We start from the raw sequence: 27,654 nt of genomic DNA, 5'->3' as shown, positions 1-27,654 counted from the left end.
GTCGCTTTTTACAGATCCAGACTAACACGGCTACCCCTCTGGTACTTGACAAATTGCATAGTTGCACAATGTTTGGCTGAATTTCTGATAGCTGCAGATGTAAGTAATTTTCCAAGTTTAAATACTTCTGTGCTTAATTTTCACAGAAATCATTGCTGAAAACCCAGACAGAGATAACTTGAAGTGAATGGAAGCAGCACTTTCATAGCTTCATCACTGAGTTCTTCATCCTCTTCTTTAACAGAAATCTAGAATTCCTGGTATTTTAGATATGAAACTTGGTCTTCAGCATGGTAATCACTTGACAATTCTATGAGATGTTGTTGAGCCATACTTAAGGTTGGAATGGTGTTAATTGTTATCAAGAATCTAATAGGTATGGGGAGATCATGTTAAACACCAGGAAAATACCCATAATAATGGGAATACAATCCAGACAAATGAGTAATGATTTGGTCTTCAGTAGCATTTTGATCCCTTTCACTCTGTTCTTTTTAAAAGTCTGACAACACTAGAAACATCTCAGCATCTCCCCTTTCAATGGGGCATCTCCAAAGACAAAGCTTTTTTATGACTCCCAGATTTCCCCTTTCATATCTAGCATATTTGTATTCTTATCTTGAAGTTGTGGATTTAGTGCATTCAGTTTGCCATATATGCCCACCAGACACTTGAAAAAAGTGACACAGTTGTTGACGTTACTAGGCATCACCCTAGGTAACTCGGGAGGGTGGAAAATCACAAGTGTCAATGAAGCCTTCCTGCACTAGGCCTAAGTGAACCAAACTGCTTCCATGTTTAAACTCTAATCAACCTCAAAAGTCAGGTGCAATTGGAATATGTAAGCAATCAGTTATCTGTGTGCAACCCCCTGCTCACACCGGTATCAAGCGGTAATAATGAGGCCTGCATGTTTCTGGCTGAAGGGAAAAAGGACAAGATAATGGTTTAAAGAAGTTACTAACGAGCTGAACTTATAGCTGCCAACATAATCTAACTGCTTAAATGTAATTGCTATTTGCTTAGTAATTGTTACCAGGAATGGGAGGGGTAAAGAAAGAGGAATGGGGGAAGGAAGGGAGGGGTAGTGAGGGAAGGGGAGGGGGAGATGATGCTTGACTGCAAAATGTATAAAAGAAGAAAAGCTGTTTCTGTTGGTGTGCTTGATTTGAGACGTGCCAGTCTCCTTGCACCACTTTGAGATCTCAAATAAACTTTGTTTGCTTCTCCACCTGGTGTGTTTATTGACACGAAACACACCGGGCAACAAACCCGCTGTTGCTGTCCTCGGGCACTCTGTGCTGGCAACACATTGACACCCCCACCCCGAGCCCCAGCAGAAGCTTCAGGGCTGAAATCCCAAGCCTGGGCACCCCCCTCACATATGTCTTAGACATATATAAGGATACATATGGATATCTGTTCCCACCCAGGACATTGCTAGATGCTTTGGGAAGATGCTGGTGCTGAAGTGTTCCATGAAACTGCAGATGCTGGAGAAAATGTTAATGCAGAACTTCCCCGAATCACGCAAGGTAATAGATCTGATCTGTTCTTTTCTGTGCTGTCTCCTTCGGGGAATCAGAATGTTGGGCAAGATGGAGGCAGAGTGCGGGGTGAGGGGGAGAGAAGCTTCTTTGCTACTACAACTGACTATCAAGGAACCTGCATCTGATAGCAGTGGGTTTACCAATATGACAGCGTAATCCACTAGTCAGCGTGTGTCTAATGCACCTCCCCTTTGTGTCTGATCAACATAGGACACAGATCTGTTGGAGAGCCTGATTCTTTAACTCCAGCTCTTGGGATTTGTGCTTTTAGCTCTACGAGTCCATGGTTCAGTCTCATATGTGTCAGCCAAGGTGGCAGGCGTCACAATAGCAAGCCTCAAAATGGTCTCTCTGGTTCTTAATGTTAACCATGCAAGGTTAACTATAATGGTGAGGATGGTATAGGCTAGCTATACCTTGCAGCTAATTAGCAGGATCTTGGATCCTTATCTGGTATCTATCACCGGCGGAGGGGGGGGGGGGAGGTAGAAGGGAAAGATAGTGTAACTCCCTATCCCGTGATGCAAATGGATAAAGAAGAGAAAAGAATAAAGTAAACAGATGACAGCTTTTATTTAAAACAGAAACAGTGAGATGTGGTTTGACAGTTTGGGTTTAAAACCCAGGCCCAACCAAATAGATACCCTGGCAATAAACAAATAAAGCTAAAACAAAATATCCCAGACACTGCACCATTTCTAAATGTCAATAGACAGTAGATGGTATGACACTGTTGTCACGGCCAACTGATAGACCCTGGGTCTCAATCGCTGTTTAGTGGGAGATCAATAGGATCTACTGATGCTAATGAGAGGCCTGGCTCTGCGATCACCCAAGGGTGAGTGATGTACAGAAGTCCTGTTGCTTTCTCTGAAAACAATGTGGGGTTCAGAGATTGGTAGCACAGTCATAGTTCTTAACGCTGATGTCTTCAGATGCTGGTCTTCTGGCCCATGTAGCCATGAAAATACAACGGCTCCGTGGCTGCCTCTGGGACAGACAGCAACGAGGCAGTGGGTGCTCAGAGTTTATATAGGCACAAGCGCGCCAAAGTTTTGAGGTAAAACTGGCAGCTCCCCTGCTGGAACCTGTTTGAACCAGTATTGGGCTGACCGTTACCTGCCTTTTCCGTCAGAGTTACAAAGGGCACGAAAACTTTAGCAAGCAGCTAAACAAAGGTGGAGTTGAGCTGTTTGGCAGGCACGCCATTTTGAATTTCAGATTCCATATCTAATACATGGTCAAATACCTTAACCAAATGTAAAGGCATAAAGTACAATTTATTCTAAAGCACAAAACAACTTATAATCTCTATTTCATATACAAGAACACGTTACATTATCTGGCAGGTTTATGGAGCATTGCTGAATATCAACAGAGGCAATCCCTTCAGGATGGAAGTGGTGGTGGATTCGTGGCCAGATTTCAAAGTTGTCATTACCAGGCGGCAGATGGAGGTAGATCAAAACATTTATAATCTGAGCTCCAGAAGAGCAAATAGACTATGGATCCTGTTGTGATTGAATCCTTTCCTTTAGCTTCTCGGCTGGTGTCAACGTGGAGTGGGAAGGGAGTAGCAAGGCTTGCACTCTCTAATACCCTGCAGAGTAGGTGACTTGGCTGATTCCTGGGAACCCACCTGTTCCTTATTAGTGGCAACTGCAGGCGTAAATGTATCAGGCCAAATTCATCCCCAGTGGAAGCCGACACAATGCCCGTTGATTTCAACAAGAATCACTCTTGCTTATACAGTGCTGGTTTGGGCCAATCACTACAAGACAAAGGGTCCAGAAGCAGCTGGGGGAAAGGCTCTCAGAATATTAAAATGGCCAAAAGCTTCAGGAAACTGCTGCTAGGCCCAGGTTACTCTTCGCTTAGTGACTGCCTTGGAAAGATGAGGGTCCACCTCCATCACGGCTGTTAGTTACTGTGGGGTTGGGGAGAGTAAGGAATAGATTCTATTCTGATGCCTGGTGTTGATACACTGTGGAAAGTGCCAAAGAAGAATATCCTAATCAGGGAACTCCTGAAGATCCAGCGATTCCTTGGATCTCTGGTCACAGATCTCTGAGCTTTGGTTTCCAAGACACAGGAAAAAGGAAGGAATTTTTCTTAACTATTCCATGCCTTTTCTATCCAGGATGAGATGGACGACCTTGACCATTACACCAATGCCTATGCAGTTTTCTACAAGGACCTACAGGCTTACCAGGAGCTACTGGCCAACACAGATACCATCAACTGGGAACAGATCTTTCAGATACAAGGTAAAGTCCAACTTTATCAAATAGGCTACCTGGGTGGTATAAAACATTCTGAGGGGGAATAGACCCTGCCATTGTATATTGGCTAAAGATTTCTTATAATAACGTGAAATGCAGGATTCAGGAAAGAGGTGGCAGTTGGATACAGCCCTCCTGGTTTTTGAATTTCACCCACGCTGTATCGTTCTTCATCATTGGGCCAAGTTCTGCTCTCAGTTATAGAGGTCCAGTTTCCTTGCTGCAGTAAGTGTATTTTTATTTCAGTCTGCTCTCTGTTAAAGGCAAGGATCCCTAGAGAACATCCAGCTCATTAACAGGACTGCTGATCATAGACAGCTGGTTAATCTAGTAGAAGGAGGTAATGAGATCCAATAGTTGGAAGCTGAAGCTAGATCTGGGATCGGCAACCTTTGGCACACGGTTCGCCAGAGTAAGCCCCCTGGCGGGCCCGGTAGGTTTGTTTAACTGCCGTGTCCGCAGGTTCGGTCGATCGCAGCTCCCACTGGCTGTGGTTTGCCTCTCCAGGCCAATGGGGGCTGCAGGAAGCCACGGCCAGCACATCCCTCGGCCCGCACCGCTTCCCGCAGCGCCCATTGGCCTGGGAGGGCGAACCGCGGCTAGCGGGAGCCGCGATCGGCCGAACCTGCGGACATGGCAGGTAAACAAATCGTCCCAGCCCGCCAGGGTGATTACTCTGGTGAGCCACGTGCCAAAGGTTGCTGATCCCTGAGCTAGATAAATTCAGACTAGGAAGAAGGTGCACATTTTTAAGAGTGAGGGTAATTAATCTCTGGAACAACTTACCTAGAAATATAGTAGATTCTCCACCACTTGAATTCCTTAAATCAAGACTGGATGTCTTTTTAAAAGATGTGCTCTCTGTCGAACAGAGGTTACAGGCTTGATGTAGAAATTACTGGGTGAGATTCTCAGGCTTGCGTTGTGTAGGAGGTCAGAGTAGATGATCATAATGGCTCCTTCTGGCTTTAACATACAGGGCCGCCCAGAGGGGGGCGCAAGTGGGGCAATTTGCCCCAGGCCTTGGGCCTCGTGGGAGCTCCCATGAGAGTTTTTCGGGGCTCCTGGAGCGGGGTCCTTCACTCGCTCCGGGGGCCCCGGAAAACTCTTGTGGGGCCCGGGCCCCCGGAGCTTCTTCCGCTCCGGGTCTTCGGCGGCAATTCAGCGGTGGGGGAGGGGAGGGTCCTTCCGCCCCAGGACCCACTGCCGAAGTGCCTGGAAGACCCTTGATGGGGGGTCCTTCCGCACTGGGACACGCCGCCGAAGTGCCCCGAAGACTGTGGCGGGGTGTCCTCCTGCCCCGGGACCCACTGCTGAAGCACCGGGTCTTTGGCGGCAATTCGGCGGCAGGGGCCCGCCACTGCCGAAGACCCCAGGCCCCCTGAATCCTCTGGGCGGCCCTGTTAACATATGAAATTATGGAGGTTGTATTGAATGGGGAAGAAAGAAACATGCAGTAATGCTGAGGGTTTTGAAGATTTCAGATGTGCAAACAGCTCCATAGTGAATCCAAGCTTTGTTTTTTTTATTTATTTCCATGCGCATTTTGTTTTTTAAATGAGTCACTATTTATCTGTGTCTACACAGGGCTCCAGGATGGATTATATGAAGTATCCAACACTGTTGCTACGTCTAAACAAGTCGATGTGAAACTATCCTCTTTCCAGATGTTTATCCTCCCAGACCCTGACATGCTGCCAGACGTCAGAACTCAGTATGTCCAATCGCATCCTTCCTATTTTCCATAAACATGATCATACTTAGCTCATATCTAGCACTTTTAATTAGTAGATCTTAAAGCGGGGGTCTCAAACTCAATTTACCTTAGGGCCAGTGCCAGTTCTCAAATCCTCCCAGTGGGTCAATAATGTCACTGAAGATGATGTTCAGAAAAGAAAACGTCAGTTTGTTGATGTTTGGCCTCAGTGACTGAGCAGCTGAAACCTTCAGGATTGCAGCAAGGTGTGCATCAGATAGTTGTGTTTGGTATTTTGACTTGTTTATATTCGTTATGGGAAAAAAATGATGCTGCCTCCATGGCTGACTCTGCCTGGCGACTAGAGATGTCCCTCTCTCCCAGCCAATAGGAGCTGTAGGGGGCGGTGCCTGTAACAGACGTTGCCTGCAGTGTACCTGCATGCATCTCTCCTCCACAGGCTGCAGTGGGGAGATTCGCGGGCCGCAGATGGCCCGCGGGCTGCGACTTTGAGACCCCTGTCTTAAAGAGCTTCAAATTGTGGAAACTGAGGCACGGAGAAGTGGAGTGACTTGACCAAGGATCCCCAGCAGGCCAATGACAGAGCTGGGAATAGAACCCAGCTCTCCTCAGTCCTAGTCAAATTCTCTATCTACTAAGCCACACTGAAATAATAGCCAGACTGGTAGGTCATTGGGACAAACGCTGGCTGACTGAGGAAGAGCCTGGGAGTGAGAAGGCAATGCCAGGAAGTGAGAAGCACTGTATATATTTTTAAGGGTCTTACTAATTTTTAAGGAAAGGCAGAGACCTTGAGGTGTGTTGGTAACCATGATTTATTTTTCACTCTCCAAATCAGGTCCTCAACTCCCTGTAAAGGATTGTGGGTGGTGCAGTCCAACAAGCATTTCTTGTACTAAGAACTGCTACAGTTAAAACCATTTAAAACATCATGTGCACATATTACTACAGGGGTGGGCAAACTTTTTGGCCCAAAACTGTATGGAGGGCTGGGTAGGGAAGGCTGTGCCTCCCCAAAGGCTGGTGTCCCCAAACAGCCTGGCCCCCTGCCCTCTATCCGCCCTATCCCACATCCCGCCCCCTGACTGTCCCCCTAAGAACCACCGACCCATCCAACACCCCCTGCTCCTTGTCCCCTGACCGCCCCCTCCCATGATTCCTCACCCCTAACCGCCCCCCCGGGACTCCACCCCCATCCAACCCCCCCCCTGCTCCCTGTCCCCTGGGACCCTCTGTCCCTTATCCAACCCCCCCACTCCTCACTCACTTACCATGCCGATCAGAGCACCAGGACTGGGAGCTGCACTGCCTGGAGCCAGCCACGCCGCCGCGCAGTCTAGAGCACGGAGCAGGCTGGCAGCTCTCGCTGTCCGGCAGGAGCTCGCTGGCAGCACGGTGAGCTGAAGCTGTGGTGTTACCCGGGGCTCTTTCAACCCAAAGCTCTTGGTAACTTTTACTCTGTGCGAGGAGGTGTCAGGAAATAAACCAGGGGAGACACGGCCATCCGACCGATAGATGGCCGGCACAAACAGGACAACACAAGAGTGCTTTCACTTAAAGCTAAACCTTTACTTAGTCTCAGCACTTACACACGTCCGCCACAAAACACCCCCAACCCTTGATAATTACCAAAGCTGAGTGTGGCTCTCGAGTAGCACAGCGGCAGCCCATCTGCCCGGGGGGAACACAAGTTGCATCCAGAGGGAGAGACCAGTCCCGAAGAGTCCCCCAAACGAGTCCCCTTCTTTATACATTAGTAATAGAATGACATGTCCCTTAAAGAAACCTTGTTAAGTAAGCAGTTTCAAGCAAGAGGTTCCTTCTGATTATTGATTAACCAGGTGTGGGTTTTTCCAGAACTTGCAGCCTTGAGACCTCAATAGACATTCCTGGGGCATATCCTACTCTTTTAAAATGCATGTATCAGCAACTTCAACACAATTCTTATCAGGAAGGACAAGGGGTCAAGCTGCCCTTTCTGTGGCACCCAACCCCCCCCCCCCCCCTGCCTTGGTCAAGCTGAGATTGCTACATGGCCACTTTACAGCTTGCTGACTAGGTTGTCTTTAACAATAAGCCATAGTGGTTTCAAGCACTTTACTGGTTTGCCAAAGTCTCCCTGTACAGTGGGGGACGGGGGACAGCCGGGGAAGGGGTAGGGGCTAGCCTCCCTGGCCGGGAGTTCAAGGGCCAGGCAGGATGGTCCTGTGGCCCGAGGGCCACAGTTTGCTCACCTCTGTATTACGAGCTTACTCCCAGGAGTCAGACATAACTCATCCCTGGGCACCTGGCAGATAAGGGCTGGACCTCACATCTAGACTTCCCATACAGCAGTGGCACTAATCCTCAAATCTCTAGCCTGGCCTAGCAATCTTTCATTCCCTTTTCTGAAGTGGAACAGGAAAGCCATTGAATGGGGAAAGATGACTTAGGGATGAAGTATTCTGCCTAATGCATTTCCTATACCTTCTCCCAGGATGGATCCTGCACCGAGACTGGCTTACCTTGATGTCTCTCATGCCAGCCTGCTGAATGAAACCTGGTCACGGGGAGGCAACGAGCAATGCCAGAGGTACATTGCCAACCTCATTTGCTGCTTCCCCAGCATCTGCGTGCTAGATGACAACGGGCACCCTGTCTCCTGGAGTCTGACAGATCAGTTTGCCACCTTGATTCACACTTATACTCTTTCTGAGCACCGCAGGAAAGGTTATAACCGACTTGTTGCCACCATGTTAGCTAAGAAGTTACAGAGCCAGGGCTTTCCAGTTCAGGGTAATATCCTGGAGGAGAACATACCAGCTATAACATTGTTCAAAAGCATGAACTGTCAATTTCTGCCCTGCCGATTTTTGAGACTCATTCACACTCCTTTCCGGTTTTTAGCCAGCCCTGACCTATAGTCTAAGCACCGGTATAAGTTATTGATCTCCTGAGTATCTCCTCCACTGTAACTAGGTGAAATATTACAGCCTGTGTTATATGGGAAATCAGACTAGATGATCATAATGATCCCTCTTCTGGCTTTAAAAATCTCTGAATCTAATATACCCTAGTAACTGTTCACGGTATCTCAGTTCAGCAAATCAAAGAAAGATAGGAACGGATTTAAGTCTAGCATTTGGTTATTGCAATTCATCTGTAACTGACATCTCCACTGTATTCCCTCTTATTAAAAGGACAATTCCTTTAGCTTAGCGAACTGTCTTGTCTACTCAGAGAGACAAAATAGGCAAGCTTATATCTTTTATCAGACCTACCCACATTTACTGGACAAACCAGACCTCTGACCCCTCCTGGCCTCTTCAAGTGCATCTCATCTAGATCTCAGGCCCTGGGCTGTCTCTTGGGGTGGAATCACATAATTCTCCCACTTTCAGACCAGGCCCTGGCTTGCAGTCCCCTGTGTATCAACCATGATCACCTCGGCAGACATGTCCAGACCCTACAGTTCTGTTCCTCCTGGGGAACAGACAGTGGTAATCAGCAACTAAACAGCCTCCTTCAAGCAAAGTATTATTTAGAACAAAAGCATTTAAGAGAAAAGTGGTCTTTAGTAAGAAGGCACACTACATGCCTCTCTAGCTCACCAGGTGGTTAACAGTCTTACTACAGACTCCACATGGAAGATAAACTTCCTATAGACTCTTCTGCAAAACCGCTCTGTGTGTCAGCGTCTCTCCTCCCTGTCAGACCTCCATGATATTCTCTGGACAGTCCAGGGATCAAGGAACTATGGATATGCCTGTGTAAGGGGACTGTTGCCCCCTTACTAACATTCAGTGGGGTGTTTTGGTTGGCTAGCTCCCAGCACTAAAAGGGGAAGGGTCGATGGCAAATCAGGAGCCTGAGACTGACAGTCCCCAGGGGCAATGGGGAGAGGCCAATGCTCCAGATCAGCCTGATTGACAGGGCGGGCAGGCTAATCAGAGAGTCAGGAGGCCAGGGTGGGTCCCGTCCTCCGTGTGAACTGGAATGGCCTGAGTCAGACAGAGTGGGGCCGAGCTAAGGAGAGAGCAGGGGCCCGAGCTAAGCTGCTGGAAGCAGAGCTGCAGCCCCAAAGCCAGAGAGAGCAGAGCTGCCCTGGGAACAGAGCTGTAGCAACCAGAGCCAGAGGGGCCAGACAAGCAGCCAGGAAGCAGGTCAGTGCTGGGAGCAGAGTCACAGAAGCAGCCTGCAGAGCAGAGCTGTCCTGGGGGCAGAGCTGCAGCAGCCAGAGAGGCCAGAGAAGCAGCCCAGGGAGCTGAAGGCAGAGCAGCAGCAGACGGGCTGAGGCGGAGTGGAGCTGGAGCCGAGGCTGGAGCAGTCCAGAGCTGGGGCAGTCCGGAGCCGTGTGCAGTCTGAGTGTGGTGAGCAGCTGGGGAGAGTGAGGGGGACCCTGGGCAGTGGGCCCAGCACAGGGAGACGCCTCAGCCAAGAGGCCTTGTAGGCCAGACTTGCAGGGGGATCATAACCCCGACCGGGCGGGGGCGACGCTGGGAAGAAGGGTCCTGCCACCTAGAGCCTGAGAGCGTGTGGCCACCACCGGAGCAAGTGTCCAACCCACAGCGTCCCTGCAGCACAGACAGGGCCTGAGAAGCAGGCCTGGGACCTACAAGGAACAGACTGAACTGCCCTGACGTTCCAGAGACACTGTTTGTAATGTTCCCTGCCACAGAGCAGGGTGATGTGTTTTCCTCTAACCTTTCCCATTTTTCCTTATTCTTTTTTAAAATTAATTGTTAATTAAACAACTTGTATTTGCTTTAAATTGTATGAAATGATCAGTGGGTCAGGGAGGTGCCCAGTGCAGAGAGAGTACCCCGGAGTGGGGACACCCTAGCCCCTGTCCTGGGTGACCACCGCAGGGTTGGGGGTCGAGCCCCCCAGGAATCCTGGGCCCAGCCTTGTCGCGGTTTATGAGGACTCTGCCAGACAGGAGAGTGGAAGGGGAGTCCTCAAGGGCAGGGAGGCCTCTGGGTAAAGGAAGTGGGAGCGAGGACTCGGATCCTTTCGCTAGCCCACTTCACCGGGGTAGTGCAGAAGCCAGGAAAGTTCCCCACAATAGCGGGACCATTCCCCCGCTTACACCTGCACTGAACTTAAGAGGCGTGACTGCATCTCCTGTAGACATGCCTGAGCTAGCTTCAATCTAGCTAGATCAAAGGTAGCTCGACTAACAATAGCAGGATAGTCACAGCAGCAGGGGGTGGGGTCGGGGTTGTGTGGAGCGCAGGTACATACAGGAACAGCTAGCATGGTCTGCTGCTCCTGCTGTTACACATTGACCAAACCGGACAGTGTCTACGCAAAAGAATAAATGGACACAAATCTCACATCAGGAATCATAACATTCAAAAACCAGTAGGAGAACACTTCAATCTCTCTGGTCACTCAGTAACGGACTTAAAGGTGGCAATTTTGCAACAGAAAAGCTTCAAAAACAGACTCCAACAGGAAACTGCTGAACTTGAATTAATATGCAAATTAGATACCATCAATTTAGGTTTGAATAGAGACTGGGAATGGCTGAGCCATTACACACATTGAATCTATTTCCCCATGTTATATTCTCACACCTTCTTGTCAAACTGTCTGAAATGGGCTACCTCGATTATCACTGCAAAAGTTTTTTCTCTTAATTAGCCTTTTAGAGTTGGTAGGGCAACTCCCACCTTTTCATGGTCTCTGTATGCGTATGTATATCTCCTTACTATATGTTCCATTCTATGCATCCGATGAAGTGGGCTGTAGCCCATGAAAGCTTATGCTCAAATAAATTTGTTAGTCTCTAAGGTGCCACAAGTAACACAACACCTCATTCACACTGGCGCCGCGGTGCTCCAGCCGGGGTGCAGCAAACGTTATTCCACTTGCCGAGGTGGAATACCAGCACCGTTGTAGCTGCGGAATCAGAGCACTCTACGTGCCTTGCCAGTGTGGACGGGGAGTGAGCTAGTGTGCCCGGGGCTGCTTTATTGCGCTGTAACTCGCAAGTGTAGCCAAGGCCTAGGTGTTCTTATCTGGGAAGTCACTGTATTGCTTTGCTCTTTGTTCTTCCCACAGCCACTATTGCATTCAAACATTATGGTGTATAGTAAACATTCCACTACCCCAACATAAATTATACAGTCTCTCAATAACTAGGTTATATCACTATTCATAGATTAACACATAGCAGATCCATGACTGTCACGCTCGTCGTTTCAAACCAGCTAATGATCAAGCAACGAATGGCACTGTTTCCTTTGTTAACAAAGCCCATGGGGATGTTCACAGTACCTAGGAACATGACCTCATGTGTTGGGCCTACAACAGATCAACAAATTTAGCAACACCACACTGGGAAAATTGAGCGGTATATTAAACACAATGCTTATGTTAGCAGCCTCCCTTTGTATATTTGGGACACATCTGATTTAACTACATCCCCAAAGAGACATCACAGATAAAAATATGCTGAATGTTAATCAAAAGAGCAGTTCTCAGGTGCTGCAAAGATCTCTCTTTTGTAATGCAAAAGAAATGGCTTGTGGGTCTTTCAGATGTTGTTACATTCAAGTGAATTCTCATCAGCAACAAGCTAACATGGGTCCTTCTTCAAAAGGCATTTTGTCTGCGCACAATGCCAGCATGAATACAAAGATAATTTTGAGATGTCACTTCCATCTGGTCACCCAGTGTGTTATGTGCTGGAAGTCTGTGCTGTATTGTCCAATTTAGGGCCCGATCTCTCAAGTACTTTCTCTTGAAGGTAATGAGTGGTTCTGCATGTAGTCATTAAAAAAAAATAAGAAACCTCATTACACTTTTTCTGCAGGAGAAGGGATTTGTCCTAGTGTATTTTCTCAAAGTTTCTCCTCTTCCCACAATGGTGCTGTCTTCTGTATACTAGCTGCCACCCTCCACCCCAAAGAAGTTGCATTCTTCTTCGAGTGCTTGCTCATATCCATTCCATTAGGTGTGTGCGCGCCGCGTGCACGATCGTCGGAAGATTTTTACCCTAGCAACACCGGCGGGTCGGCTGTGGAGCCCCCTAGAGTGGCGCCTTCATGGCGCTGAATATATACCCCAGCCGACCCGGCGCCCCCTCAGTTCCTTCTTACCGCCCCTGACGGTCGTTGGAACTGTGGAGCGCTGCTTAGCTGTTCTCCACTTTCCCTAGCTTATCTTGTTGTATCATAGTTGTAATTATAGTTATAGTCTTAGAGTTTGTTGTAAGTTAGTTAAGTAGTTTTAAAGTTGTTCTAAATAGTCCAGGGGATTAAGGGGGTCGTCTCCCCCCTTTCTCCCCCGGCCGCGGGGCCGGGCTCATGCCCAACGCTCCCGGCTTCAAGCTGTGCGCCTCCTGCGCTAAACCTATGCCCACGAGCGACCCGCACGAATCCTGTCTGAAGTGCCTGGGAGAGTCACACCAGACAGATAAGTGTAAAATCTGTAAGGCCTTTCGTCCGAGAACCAAGAAGGAGCGGGACTTTCGGCTCAGGCAACTTCTGATGGAGGCGGCTCTTAGCCCGGACGCTCCTTCCACGAGCAAGGCCCCGGCACCTAGCACCTCGGTGCGCAGTGCCCCGGCGGCACCGGCTGCGACGACCACGCGAGTGGCGTCAGACAAGCCTCCCCGGCACCGGACCTCGTCGGCACCGCAGACACAGCAAGTGCCTCGGCGCCGGTCCTTATCCCCAGGGCATAAAAAAGCCCATAAGACGGGGACATCAGTGCCGAAGACGCCAGCTCCCCCAGTGTCGGGGGTAGAGCCGCGTCCACCGGTGGAGCAACGAAAACAGGTGCCTCCGGCACCGTCGACTCCGGCGCCGAGGCCGTTGAGTCCGGTGCAAATAGCGTCTCCCCCCAGGCCGGCGGTGATACAGTGCCTCCCGTCGACTCCAGAGACCTTCGCGGCGGCGAGAGACTTAATAGCTCTCACGGAGCCGGCACCGCCTCAACCACCGGCACCGACTGCACCGTTGACTCGCCCGGTCCAGTCGAGGGGGAAACCTGCCTTGATGCGCCCGCCATCACAAGGGCTGGAACCTCGGCACCGGTCCAGGTCCCGAAGCAGGTCCCCACGCCGCTCGCAGTCCCGGCACCGAATATCGTCTCGGCACCGGTCGTACTCGCGGCCAAGATCTTCTTCGCGGCACCGCTCTTCGTCTCGGCACCGACATGATCGTCGGCACCGATCAACGTCGAGACGTAGTTCTCGGCACCGCTACGGTCGGCGCTCGACGTCGAGGGGTCGCTCCCGGCACCGGGCATACTCCAGGTCCTCGTCGAGGTCCAGATCCGACTCCCGGCACCGACGAGGTCATCGGCACCGGTCGCGGTCCCGGCACCGATCGCCGGCACCGCGTAGAGATAGATCATCTCCGGACCGGCACCGTGCGGCACCGCAGCCCACCGGGATGGTTTCATCTCTCTCGGCACCGCCATGGCCGTCTAGATCGGTGTCTCGCTCCTCGGAGGACCTGTCGAGATCGGCATACCCCCCTCAAGGGCACGCCGATGAACAAAATTTCGGCCACTGGCAAGAGATGGCAGAGGACCACTCTCATGGACCATCTCACTGGTCGTTTTGGACCCCGTGGGCATACCACCAAGAGCAAGGGGCTCCAATACCATCGACCTCTCGCTCGGGTCACTCGGTTAGAAGGGCCCCAGAATCCACTATCTCTCGGCCTCCGCCAGGAGGCATGGAGGCTTCGGTGTCCACGCCACCCGACACCAGGGACCCAAGTGCAGGTGATGCCCCGGCCCAAGAGCAAGGGGATCAGGACCCCCCCTTGGATCCGGTACCACCGGAGGCATCCTCCTCCTCCTCTCCGGACGAGGCAGTGGCGGGCACTTCATGTACGGGTCCCCCTCCGATAGATCTTCGGGCTCACCAGGATCTCCTGCGTAGGATGGCCCGTAATATGGACCTGCAGGCGGAGGAGATAGTGGAGGTGCACGACCCGATCGTGAACATCCTTGGAGCAGATGCCCCATCGAGGGTGGCGTTACCTCTGATCCGCACGATCCAATCGAATGCGGATACGATATGGCAAACTCCTGCCTCCATTCCACCCACAGCGAGAGGGGTGGAAAGAAAATACTTTGTCCCCTCTAAGGACTATGGGTACTTGTATACCCACCCCCAACCGTGCTCACTGGTGGTGGAATCAGTGAATGCACGAGAGCGCCACGGCCAGCAGGCTGCAGCGCCTAAATCAAAAGAGGCTAAGCGGCTCGACCTGTTTGGCCGTAAGGTTTACTCAGCCGGAGGGCTACAACTTAGAGCGGCGAACCAACAGGCGCTACTGAGCCGCTACAATTTCAACTCCTGGAACTCTATGGGGAAGTTTAAGGAGTTGATTCCCCAAGAGTCCAGGGAAGAGTTTGGAGCCATGGTAGAGGAGGGCAAGAAGGTGGCTCGGACCTCCTTGCAGGCCTCCTTGGACATTGCAGACTCAGCGGCGAGGACCCTGGCTTCGGGCATCGCTATGCGCAGGATCTCCTGGCTTCAGGTTTCGGGTTTGCCTCCGGAGCTACAGCAAACCCTACAAGATCTGCCTTTTGAGGGTCATGGATTGTTCTCGGATAAGACGGACTCTCGCCTGCAGAGCCTCAAGGACTCGAGAACAATCATGCGCTCCCTGGGGATGCATGTTGTGGGCCCCCAGCGCAGGCCATTTAGGCCGCAGCCTCAGCGCTTCTACCCCCCCCCGCCTCGTCAGAGACAGGACTCGGCCCGGAGGCGAGGGCGAGGTGGTAGAAGAAGGTGGACCGGCCCTCAACCCGGCCAGAACCAGGGGCCACCTCGACCACCTTCAGGCCCCAGGCAGAACTTTTGAAGGTGCGGTCGAGGACGGCGCCCCAGTCATCCCCCAGGATCCAGCCCCCTCCTTTCGGGATCGCCTCTCCCACTTCCACCGTGCTTGGTCCCTTATAACTTCGGACCGTTGGGTCCTCCGCACGGTGGAGAGGGGATACGCTATCCAGTTTTCTTCTATCCCCCCCTCCTCCCCCCCTTCCCCGTCCCTCTTCAGGGACCCTTCTCACGAGCAACTTCTTATACAGGAAGTTTCTACGCTCCTCGCTATGGGGGCCATAGAGGAGGTTCCAGTGGAATTAAGGGGCAGGGGATTCTATTCCCGTTATTTCCTCATTCCCAAGTCCAAAGGAGGTCTGCGACCCATCTTGGACTTGCGCGGACTCAACAAATTCGTAGTAAAGTTGAAGTTCCGCATGGTCTCTCTGGGGGCCATTATCCCTTCCCTCGATCCTGGAGACTGGTTTGCCGCCCTCGACATGAAAGACGCATACTTTCACATTGCTATTTTCCCGCCTCACAGACGCTTCCTCCGATTCGTGGTAAACAGGGTGCACTACCAATTTGCAGTCCTTCCCTTCGGACTATCTTCGGCCCCACGGGTCTTCACGAAATGTATGGCTGTCGTGGCAGCGTACCTTCGTCGGCAAGGGATACAGGTGTTCCCGTACCTAGACGACTGGCTGGTACGCGGTCGCACCAAGGAACAAGTTCGCGATCACGTCCACATAATAGTGCGCACATTCAACAAGTTGGGTATCCTACTCAACAAGGACAAATCCACTCTAGAACCTACCCAGAGAATAGAATTCATCGGTGCGGTTCTAGACTCCAGACGCGCACAAGCCATCCTGCCAGACAATCGCTTTTGCACCATCACGAGCCTCATACAGGGACTCAAGGCCTTCCCAACTACCACGGTGAGGTCGTGCCTTACCCTCCTGGGTCACATGGCTTCATGCACGTACGTAACCAGGCATGCCAGACTTCGGCTTCGCCCACTCCAGACCTGGGTGTCATCAATATACCGCCCACATCGGGACAGCCTGAATATGGTGGTCACAATCCCGAACTCGGTCCTGACCTCCCTCACATGGTGGCTAGATCACAATGTGGTTTGCGAGGGGATGCCGTTTCACGCCCCACAACCCTCTCTGCACCTGGTCACAGACGCTTCATCTCTGGGTTGGGGCGCCCATCTCAACGAGCACCATACCCAGGGCCTGTGGACTGCACCTCAGCTAGCCCTACACATCAATGTTCGGGAACTGATGGCGGTGCGCCTGGCGTGCCAGGCATTTCTCAATCTCCTACGTGGCCGCTGTGTGTTAGTTCTCACCGACAACACCACGGCCATGTTTTACATCAACAAGCAAGGAGGAGCACGTTCGTCAATTCTATGCCAAGAGGCCATTCGCCTGTGGGACTTCTGCATCGCCCACTCAATCCATCTCACGGCATCGTTCCTCCCTGGAGTCCAGAACACTTTAGCGGACCGACTCAGCAGGTCCTTTCAAACGCACGAGTGGTCTATCCGTCCGGACATCATACATTCCGTCTTCCAGAAGTGGGGGTTTCCCCAGATAGACCTGTTTGCATCTCGAGACAACAGGAAGTGCCACGTGTTCTGCTCCCTGCAAGGTCGAGCCCCAGGCTCCCTCTCGGATGCGTTTCTCCTTCCCTGGAAAGACCACCTGTTTTATGCCTTCCCTCCGTTTCCTCTGGTCCACAAGGTACTGCTCAAATTGCGCAGAGACCAGGCACAGGTGATTCTGATCGCTCCAGCGTGGCCGAGACAACATTGGTACACCACGCTGCTGGAACTCTCGGTTCAGACACCGATCCCGCTTCCGTTGTATCCGGATCTCATCACGCAGAACCACGGCCGGCTGCGTCACCCCGACCTGCAATCACTCCACCTCACGGCGTGGCTGCTCCATGGTTCACCCAGGCAGAGCAACAGTGTTCACACTCTGTCCAACAGATTCTGCTGAGCAGTAGGAAGCCTTCAACACGGACCACATACTTGGCCAAGTGGAAGCGGTTCTCCTGTTGGTGCGAGCAACGAGCCACGTCCCCATTGCACGCACCTATTCCTCTTATTTTGGAATATCTCCTCTCCCTAAAACAGCAAGGGTTGGCGATATCTTCAATTAGAGTTCACCTGGCCGCTATATCGGCCTTCCATCCAGGGGAACTCGCGTCCTCGGTATTCTCTAACCCGATGGTCGTTAGATTCCTCAAGGGCTTAGACCGGATGTACCCACAACAACGTCAGCCCGTTCCGACGTGGGACCTCAACCTGGTTCTCTCCAAGCTCACAGGTCCTCCATTCGAGCCACTGGCCACCTGTTCACTTCTGTACCTGTCCTGGAAGACAGCCTTCCTCGTAGCCATCACCTCAGCAAGGCGCGTTTCTGAACTCAGGGCGCTTACATCCGAGCCCCCTTACACAGTTTTCCACAAGGATAAAGTGCAGCTTCGTCCACATCCTGCCTTTCTCCCTAAAGTGGTTTCTCCATTTCATATCAACCAGGATATATTTCTCCCGGTTTTTCACCCTAAACCACATGCTACTCGCCAGGATCAACGTTTGCATTCCCTGGACGTGCGAAGGGCCCTGGCCTTCTATATTGACCGCACAAAGCACTTTAGAAAGACGACGCAACTCTTCGTTGCAGTGGCCGACCGAATGAAAGGCTCACCGGTCTCCTCACAACGCCTATCCTCCTGGATTACGTCTTGCATCCGGACTTGCTACGACCTGGCAGGTGTCTCAGTACCACACCTCACCGCTCACTCCACGAGGGCCCAAGCTTCCTCGACGGCTTTCCTGGCGCAAGTTCCGATCCAGGACATTTGTAGAGCTGCGGTTTGGTCGTCAGTCCACACGTTTACAGAACACTATGCACTAGTGCAGCAGTCCAGGGACGATGCTGCCTTCGGATCAGCAGTTTTGCACACAGCAATGTCTCACTCCGACCCCACCACCTAAGTTGGGCTTGGGAGTCACCTAATGGAATGGATATGAGCAAGCACTCGAAGAAGAAAAGACGGTTACTCACCGTTGTAACTGTTGTTCTTCGAGATGTGTTGCTCATATCCATTCCAAACCCGCCCTCCGTCCCCACTGTCGGAGTAGCCGGCAAGAAGGAACTGAGGGGGCGCCGGGTCGGCTGGGGTATATATTCAGCGCCATGAAGGCGCCACTCTAGGGGGCTCCACAGCCGACCCGCCGGTGTTGCTAGGGTAAAAATCTTCCGACGATCGTGCACGCGGCGCGCACACACCTAATGGAATGGATATGAGCAACACATCTCGAAGAACAACAGTTACAACGGTGAGTAACCGTCTTTTTCAGTGGCTTCAGTCTGTAAAATGCTTTGGAGCATTGTAATAATTGGGCCTACAGATTTACCTTACGTGTGAGCCTGACTGTGGAAAAGTGGATACAAGTTCCTAGTGACACAATAACCTTGTCACAAGGTCCACTCACTGCTGGGGCACCATCTCCTGCTCTCTCTGGGGATTAGCTCTTTCCAGGGTTGATGCTCCCTTCTGCTGCTGGCTTCACATCCCGCTGCCCCTCTCTCTCCCAGTCCATGTGATTGCAAGTGCTTCTTTGTGACCTGGTCTCTGCCCAGGTCACTATGCATCTTTCCCTGTTCTGGGGTATCAAAGTCTTTTCTAACAAATGGTCTCAGGCAGCCTTCCCATTCACTGCCCAGTTAGTGCCACTTCCCCACTGGCTGGCAGGGGAACCTAGGCCCACCCACTACTCCCGATTCTCACTCAAGGACCCTCTAAACAGCAGCCAAGGTCTGCACCCTTCTGAACCTTGATGCCTTTCCTTACCTTCTGGCTCTTCCACTTCTCTGGGCTCACCAGCCTCATAACTTCCTTCCCCCAGGGAATAACTCTAAGCTATTTTAATTTTATAGTCTCCAAACATACCTCCCAGTCCCTGCCCCAGGAAGTGACTGCAGCCTACTTCAATATCACCCCTTCTACTAGGGGCTTCCTGCCTTTATAAACCCAGCCTAGCTCCTCCCTCCTCAGCTAGGCTCCCTCAGTCAGTCACGGGATTCCTTAAACCACCTGGTTCCCCTCAGGTGTGGCTTGTCTGGTTAATTGGCTCCCTTCTTAGCCTGCATTAACCCCTTCAGGAAAAGTGTGGGGTGAACACCCATCACAACCTATACCGATAAATGTTGAGGGGAAAAGGTGCAAGAGGGAGACAGAATTCAGAAAGACTGAATTAGTCCAAACGAAGAGGCCTAGGGATATAACTCAAGGACTGTGTTAAGATTATGCCTGGTAAACAAGCATGGGACCAGAAATCAGTGAACCAAAATTGATGTGTTGGCAATTAGACCTAATTGGTGGACAAAATAATGAGAGGATGGGCTATTCCACACACCACTCCCTTTTGGAGTTCTTAAAAAAAGTAAAGACATGGGGGGGGAGGGGAAGAGATGGACAGAGGAGTACACTTCTTGACTGAAAGAGAAGGAATGAGCTTCGCTATCATAGCTGCCACCCCAACCATCTCCTGGAACTCCAGCATCTACCCTGACACCCTGGTGCCTTCTTTGCCCTAATCCTGGGAAATGTCCTGACCAGACCAAGCCAGAAAGCAGGATCCTGATGATACCTCTGGTTAAATTCCAAACATCATCTGAGATATGAGACCTTGTTTCCCTGGGGCCACTGTGTTCTCCACCTTCCCTATGTATTTTTCCTCTCCCCCTGCCCCCTTTTCCTTCTGTCTAACAGCAGTCTATAGTCAGCCAAGACTGTATATTTTACAACACTGCTGTAAGCCTATGACCAGAAAAAGACAGCTGAAAGCAATGCCCTAAATAGCCCAATACGGATGCAAGTTTGCCAGGTCTCTCACTGGCTGATAAAATCATTTGCTGAGTTTGTGTTTCTCCAGCGAGAAGGTTTCAAGTGGGAGTCAACACCGGAGACAGAAGCTGCATTTTCTCTCCTTGCTGTTCTTTGCTCCCCCTTTTTGTGTGTATGTCTTGTTTTGTCATCTCAGAAATGTGGTTGGACTTTAATAAGAGCAACACCAGCTTTAGCCCATCTCAATGGATTTCTTCTCTTTCCCCCCAAAAAGTAGTTATTACCATCTGCAATACCATTTAATTGACTATCAGAGAAGACGTGTGTGTGTGTGCAGGGGTGGGGGGGTCTTTATAAATACTCCCTCCAGCTAAAGGAACAGGGAACAAAGGATATTGTTAAAATAAACACCAGATATAATGGGCAGGACTAGAAATCAAAAGTTCCCTGTTCCTAGTATCTTGCTCAGTCCACCAAACCATAATGTCATCCAGGCAAGCTAGTGCCCATATGCAAGGGGACAGACAGAACCTCCTGAGCAGCCTAAAGGCCGGAAGGGAGCACGCTGTATTCTCTCTAAGGACCATTTTCACTTGCTCAAGGATTGGCAATGACAGGTTTTGGCAAGAGCCATCTCCTACTCTCCTTTGGCTCAGGGTCCAGAGTCCACAGCCTCTAAAATTTCAGACTGTCTGGTTCTGGATTTTGGTCCATCTCTGGAAGCAATGTGATCTTCACATTTAGTCCTTTTATGTCTCTTACTGATGTAAGCAGAGTCAGGATGAGCTCTACCCTGACATCTGGTGGTGAATTATGGCGAGTGTGGAAAAAAACTACAGGGGCTGATCTTGTTTGCATAAGCCAGAGGTTCCCAAACTTATTTGGCCTACCGCCCCCTTTTCAGAAAAAAAATTACTCAGCGCCCCCCTGGAAATCTACCTTCTTTAAGCGAACAAACAGAAAGATGCAGTGACAAATTTGTGTTCTTTTATGTATCTATATTTCTACCTACGTCCTACAATATAGTAAAGAAAGATGTGTTATTAGAATATCGCCCACGACATCAGGTATACAGTGGTTTTTGCGTAAGATCGCAAAGGACAACCAAACTAAAATACTAATGATACTAATAAACTGGGTTTTGTTCTTTGCTCAGCATTAGATATATGTATTTGATATTAAACTGTCAAATATCAAACTAAATTTATCAAGAAATAATTAATTAAAAAATAATCAATATGCAATTAAAAATCAGTTAATAGTTTTAATTTAGTTTGCCCTTATTTAAATAATTGTTCCTTATTAACACACGCCTTATTTACCAATTAACACAGATGATTCGATAGATATAAATAAATGTTAATAGTTAACAGTTTTTTTACGATTTCATTCCCGTTTTCGTTAATATTGTAATAAAAAATATGACAAATATATTGACTGTACACTTCAAATAGTACTGTACCGACACAAGCCTGCTACGATTTTATTATTAGTAAGCACTAGAGACACAGAAACGTACGGTAGATATGTAAGAAAATGTATAAAAATACTCACGTGTAAATTGCTGTTTTATTGAAACAACAATAATACAATTTGCTTTGTCTGTGATCCGTAATCCGTAAAGATCGAAGGTATTGAATATAAATAAAAAATTTTAAATACTTATTGCACTATTGTTAACTGCTTTTTACACAATTAAGAAACAATCTAAATTAGATTTCATACATGTCGCCTATTTATAGTATCGTATTGTAAACAAGTCATTACACGCACATATTCCTGCCGATGCATGCTGGACTTCCCGACAATGCGCGACACGCTCGCCTGCCAACACTTGCTTGTTAAGAGCTGTTGGCGGACTTGACACCTGATCGGTTATAATTTGTGAATTTATTTGGAAAATAAAGTAATCACTACAACTTTATCTCTATGTTACACAATAGATGAAACATGTACGAACGGTTTTTCAAAATTTTCTTATATTCTTTCTTTATGCTTCCACCGCCCCCTTATTTTTATTCAACGCCCCCCAATTGCACCCGAGGCTACTACTGCCCCCCTGGATCGTTCCAGCGCCCCCCAGGGGGCGGTATCACCCACTTTGGGAACCTCTGGCATAGGCACACCCACTCGCCTGGCATGAAACAACAGCAACTCAAAGTGGTTACTTTGGCTGGTGTGGGATCCCCAGTTTTCTCTGTTATTGGGGCAGGAAGAATAAAGTTGTTACCCTAATTCTGTGAATTAAGGCCAGTGAAACTGTTGTATGACAGAAGGACTGAGTGAGTCCTTCACCATTACCTAAGTAGCACTTGCTTGACAAGGGGCATGGGTTACAAAACCCAGTGAATGGAGAGAGGATGGGAACAGGTGTTTGTACCTGATGGTATGGGCCCCTCTCTGAGGGGTTGAAACACCAATTGCACTATCTCCTCTCTCCACTGTTGAATATCAGAGCTAACTTTGATTCCATTAGAAGTCTAGTTACAGACTGCTGAGCTGAATTCGCTTTGGGCCAATGGGGCACTAGCACTGGGGCTCCCCTACTATGAGCTGAAATTGCTAAGAGCTAAAATCACAAAAGAGCTAAAGTTATTAAGAGCTGAGATCACTAAGGCTGTGTTAACTAGTGGGGGAGCCTGAAGCTATATTGCTAAGCAGCTGGCGGAGCAGCTAGCAGAGTGGAGCCTTGTGGGATGGTTGGAGTGGAGCTAAGCGACTCCCAGGTTGGTGAGCAGAGTGAGCAGACGAGGCTTTCTTCTGGCAACTAGCAGAAATTGCTAGATCACAGGCCCTGGTTCTCATGGGAGACTTTAATCACCCTGATATCTGCTGGGAGAGCAATACAGCGGTGCACAGGCAATCCAGGAAATTTTTGGAAAGTGTAGGGGACAATTTCCTGGTGCAAGTGCTGGAGGAACCAACTAGGGGCAAAGCTTTTCTTGACCTGCTGCTCACAAACAGGGAAGAACTAGTAGGGGAAGCAAAAGTGGATGGGAACCTGGGAGGCAGTGACCATGAGATGGTCGAGTTCAGGATCCTGACACAAGGAAGAAAGGAGAGCAGCAGAATACGGACCCTGGACTTCAGAAAAGCGGACTTTGACTCCCTCAGGGAACAGATGGGCAGGATCCCCTGGGAGAATAACATGAAGGGCAAAGGGGTCCAGGAGAGCTGGCTGTATTTTAAAGAATCCTTATTGCGGTTGCAGGAACAAACCATCCCGATGTGTAGAAAGAATAGTAAATATGGCAGGCGACCAGCTTGGCTAAACAGTGAAATCCTTGCTGATCTTAAATGCAAAAAAGAGGCTTATAAGAAGTGGAAGATTGGACAAATGACCAGGGAGGAGTATAAAAATATTGCTCAGGCGTGCAGGAGTGAAATCAGGAAGGCCAAATCACACTTGGAGTTGCAGTTAGCAAGAGATGTTAAGAGTAACAAGAAGGGTTTCTTCAGGTATGTTAGCAACAAGAAGAAAATCAAGGAAAGTGTGGGCCCCTTACTGAATGAGGGAGGCAACCTAGTGACAGAGGATGTGGAAAAAGCTAATGTACTCAATGATTTTTTTGCCTCTGTCTTCACGCACAAGGTCAGCTCCCAGATTGCTGCACTGGGCAGTACAGCATGGGGAGAAGGTGACCAACCCTCTGTGGAGAAAGAAGTGGTTCGGGACTATTTAGAAAAACTGGACGTGCACAAGTCCATGGGGCCGGATGCGCTGCATCCGAGGGTGCTAAAAGAGTTGGCGGGTGAGATTGCAGAGCCATTAGCCATTATTTTTGAAAACTCATGGCGATCGGGGGAGGTCCCAGATGACTGGAAAAAGGCTAATGTAGTGCCCATCTTTAAAAAAGGGAAGAAGGAGGATCCGGGGAACTACAGGCCAGTCAGCCTCACCTCAGTCCCTGGAAAAATCATGGAGCAGGTCCTCAAGGAATCAATTATGAAACATTTAGAGGAGAGGAAAGTGATCAGGAACAGTCAGAATGGATTCACGAAGGGGAAGTCGTGCCTGACTAACCTAATTGCCTTCTATGATGAGATAACTGGCTCTGTGGATGAGGGGAAAGCAGTGGATGTGTTATTTCTTGACTTTAGCAAAGCTTTTGATACGGTCTCCCACAGTATTCTTGCCACCAAGTTAAAGAAGTATGGGCTGGATGAATGGACTGTAAGGTGGATAGAAAGCTGGCTAGATCGTCGGGCTCAACGGGTAGTGATCAATGGCTCCATGTCTAGTTGGCAGCCGGTTTCAAGTGGAGTGCCCCAAGGGTCGGTCCTGGGGCCGGTTTTGTTTAATATCTTTATTAATGATCTGGAGGATGGTGTGGACTGCACTCTCAGCAAGTTTGCAGATGACACTAAACTAGGAGGCGTGGTAGATACACTAGAGGGTAGGGATCGGATACAGAGGGACCTAGACAAATTAGAGGATTGGGCAGAAAAAAACCTGATGAGGTTCAACAAGGACAAGTGCAGAGTCCTGCACTTAGGACGGAAGAATCCCATGCACTGCTACAGACTAGGGACCGAATGGCTAGGTAGCAGTTCTGCAGAAAAGGACCTAGGGGTCACAGTGGACGAGAAGCTGGATATGAGTCAACAGTGTGCTCTTGTTGCCAAGAAGGCTAACGGCATTTTGGGCTGTATAAGTAGGGGCATTGCCAGCAGATCGAGGAACGTGATCGTTCCCCTTTATTCGACATTGGTGAGGCCTCATCTGGAATACTGTGTCCAGTTTTGGGCCCCACACTACAAGAAGGATGTGGAAAAATTGGAAAGAGTCCAGCGGAGGGCAACAAAAATGATTAGGGGTCTGGAGCACATGACTTATGAGGAGAGGCTGAGAGAACTGGGATTGTTTAGTCTCCAGAAGAGAAGAATGAGGGGGGATTTGATAGCAGCCTTCAACTACCTGAAAGGGGGTTCCAAAGAGGATGGAGCTCGGCTGTTCTCAGTGGTGGCAGATGACAGAACAAGGAGCAATGGTCTCAAGTTGCAGTGGGGGAGGTCCAGGTTGGATATCAGGAAAAACTATTTCACTAGGAGGGTGGTGAAACACTGGAATGCGTTACCTAGGGAGGTGGTGGAGTCTCCTTCCTTGGAGGTTTTTAAGGCCCGGCTTGACAAAGCCCTGGCTGGGATGATTTAGCTGGGAATTGGTCCTGCTTTGAGCAGGGGGTTGGACTAGATGACCTCTTGAGGTCCCTTCCAACTCTGATATTCTATGATTCTATGATTCTATGGAGCAGCTGCCAGAGCAGTTCGTGGGATGGCGGGAGCAGCTCACGGGGCAGCTGGTGGAGTGGAGCGGCTCGTGGTGAAGGCTGTGGCGGAACCCCGTTGGCCTTGGATCACGTAAGGTGCCCCTTAACACCCTGTGTGCCCCCCCCTGAACTCTGGCGCTGCACTGACCAGGGACAGAGACTTTGGGGGATTGTTGGACTTTTGGGACTTTGGTGATCCTTGGGTTGCTCATGGTTTGTGTTATGAATCCTGTTTGTGGTGTTTTTCCAATTTAATGCTGATGTCATTTACCTCATGTTACTAAACATTTTCTGTTACACTCAGACTCCGTGCTTGCGAGAGGGGAAGTATTGCCTCTTAGAGGCACCCAGGGGGTGGTGTGTAATTGTCCCAGGTCACTGGGTGGGGGCTCGAGCCGGTTTTGCATTGCGTTATTGAAACGGAACCCCTAGATACAGATCCCGGCCCTTGTTGCTGCCAACTTAGATGGGCAGAAGGGTTACACTGAGAAGGCTTAGAAGTAGCAAACTCAACACACAGAGATAAGGAATATCTAGCATTGCTCTGGAATGTATCTGTCTAGCCCAGTGGTCTCCAAACTTTTTTGATTGCACACCCCTGTCAGTAAAAAAATGTTGAGCACACACCCCCTGCTGCGCCGAAGCGAAAAAATAAAACAAAACAAAAAAACCCCCACCACTCGGACTCCCACCTGACGAAGCAAAGAAAAAAAAAAGTACTCTTCCTGCCACGCACCCCCAAGGATCCTCTTGCACACCCCACTTTGGAGACCACTGGTCTAGCCTACTGCAGAGCAGCATGGAGAGAGTTTTGCCCAGCCTTTCCTTGAATGAAAGGGCAGACTGAGATCCAACATGGTGCTTTAGAAGGGGGAAGATACAAGACGAAGGCAAACTGCTGCCCTTGAAGGGAAGTTACCTGCTGAAAAAGGCATGAATGCCTCATTCTTCACAAACTTTCCATCTGTGGTGAGGAAATGCTGAGGATAGAATTCTCCAGGCTTCTCCCACCGAGTCTTATTACACAACACAGAGGCCAGTAAGGGGATGATATAAGTACCCTAAAAATCATCACAAAATAAAAATTAGAACAGTCAAAACTTTTCCACTGAACTGTGATTTAAACCAAAAAAAAAAAAAAAGGCATTTTGTTGGCAACAAAAAAATTTGTGGAAAAATTCCATTTTTGGCAAAATTTCCACAAACTAAATATTTTACTAATAGCCAACATTTTTACTAAGAACTGTTTTTGAAAATAGAAAATTTTCACCAAAAATGATTTTTAAATCAAGACACAGCTTGTTTTTTCCTGGAAATTTCTATGAAATTGAAAAAATCCCAACCCTCAATTAAAAATAAAACCCTTACAATAAACCCATTGCATTTTTCTACCAGCTCTAATAAAAGTATCAGATTGACCATAAACTGTGAGCTTCATTCAGAAAGATAACGGGCCAGATCATCAGGTTTCATTGAGGTTTTTAAGGTCAGGCTTGACAAAGCCCTGGCTGGGATGATTTAGTTGGGGATTGGTCCTGCTTTGAGCAGGGGGTTGGATTAGATGACCTCCTGAGGTCCCTGCCAACCCTGATATTCTATGATCAACTGCTGTAAACTAGCATAGCTCTGCTCACTTCATTTGCACCAGCTGAGGATCTGACCGAGGACCAGTATCCTGCAGATATATCCCTTCCAGGGGTGCCCAGAGCTGGGGCTCTTTCCGCTTCCCACCCTGCCTTGTTAATAACACTGCTCCACAGCCAAAATGCTTCTGAAATAAATGTAGTCAAACTTACTAATTCTGGGTCACTGAGAACGAAAATGATGCTTAAAATTGTTGATTAGCTCTAGTTTTCAAGATATGCTATTGGGTCAGTATATACGACCCTTGACTTGGGAATGGCATAGGATAAGTGAGTTATAAAGGGAAGGGATCTCAATTTAAACCAGAAATGACTAAAATACATCTTTGACTGGATCTATGAATAAATCTATGACTGGGTTTGGACAGTACTTGCTTTTTAGGCAAAACAATGAATGATGCAATCTGAAGCTGGTATTGCGTCATCCGTGATATGAATTGCATCATGTTATTCCTAGAAGTCATGGATGATGCAATCATAACGAAGCTTACATCACTCTGCTGAACAAATTGCCCTATATCAGTTCTAGAAATCATATAGTGTCGTGCTCT

General features: G+C 49.3%; 1 protein-coding gene and 1 long non-coding RNA gene across 3 annotated transcripts in view; one reads left to right on the top strand and one right to left on the bottom strand.

The window, feature by feature from the left end:
• LOC122173253 (uncharacterized) overlaps positions 1-27,654 on the bottom strand; it is a 79,466-nt gene that overhangs the window by 28,596 nt on the left and 23,216 nt on the right. For both annotated transcript variants that reach the window (XR_010599365.1, XR_010599364.1), the window contains exon 3: positions 26,380-26,521. This is a non-coding gene — a long non-coding RNA (uncharacterized LOC122173253). The remainder of the gene's footprint in view (positions 1-26,379; positions 26,522-27,654) is intronic.
• GLYATL3 (glycine-N-acyltransferase like 3) lies at positions 1,084-10,293 on the top strand. Its single transcript, XM_005312966.3, has 5 exons — positions 1,084-1,535; positions 2,900-3,007; positions 3,691-3,817; positions 5,420-5,546; positions 8,026-10,293. The coding sequence occupies exons 1-5, from the start codon at positions 1,458-1,460 to the stop codon at positions 8,450-8,452; spliced, it is 867 nt and encodes a 288-aa protein (XP_005313023.1). The 5' UTR covers positions 1,084-1,457; the 3' UTR covers positions 8,453-10,293.

Source organism: Chrysemys picta, chromosome 3 (genome assembly GCF_011386835.1).
Source record: "Chrysemys picta bellii isolate R12L10 chromosome 3, ASM1138683v2, whole genome shotgun sequence".
Lineage (NCBI taxonomy): Eukaryota > Metazoa > Chordata > Testudines > Emydidae > Chrysemys > Chrysemys picta.
This window is presented reverse-complemented; position numbering and strand designations above follow the sequence as displayed.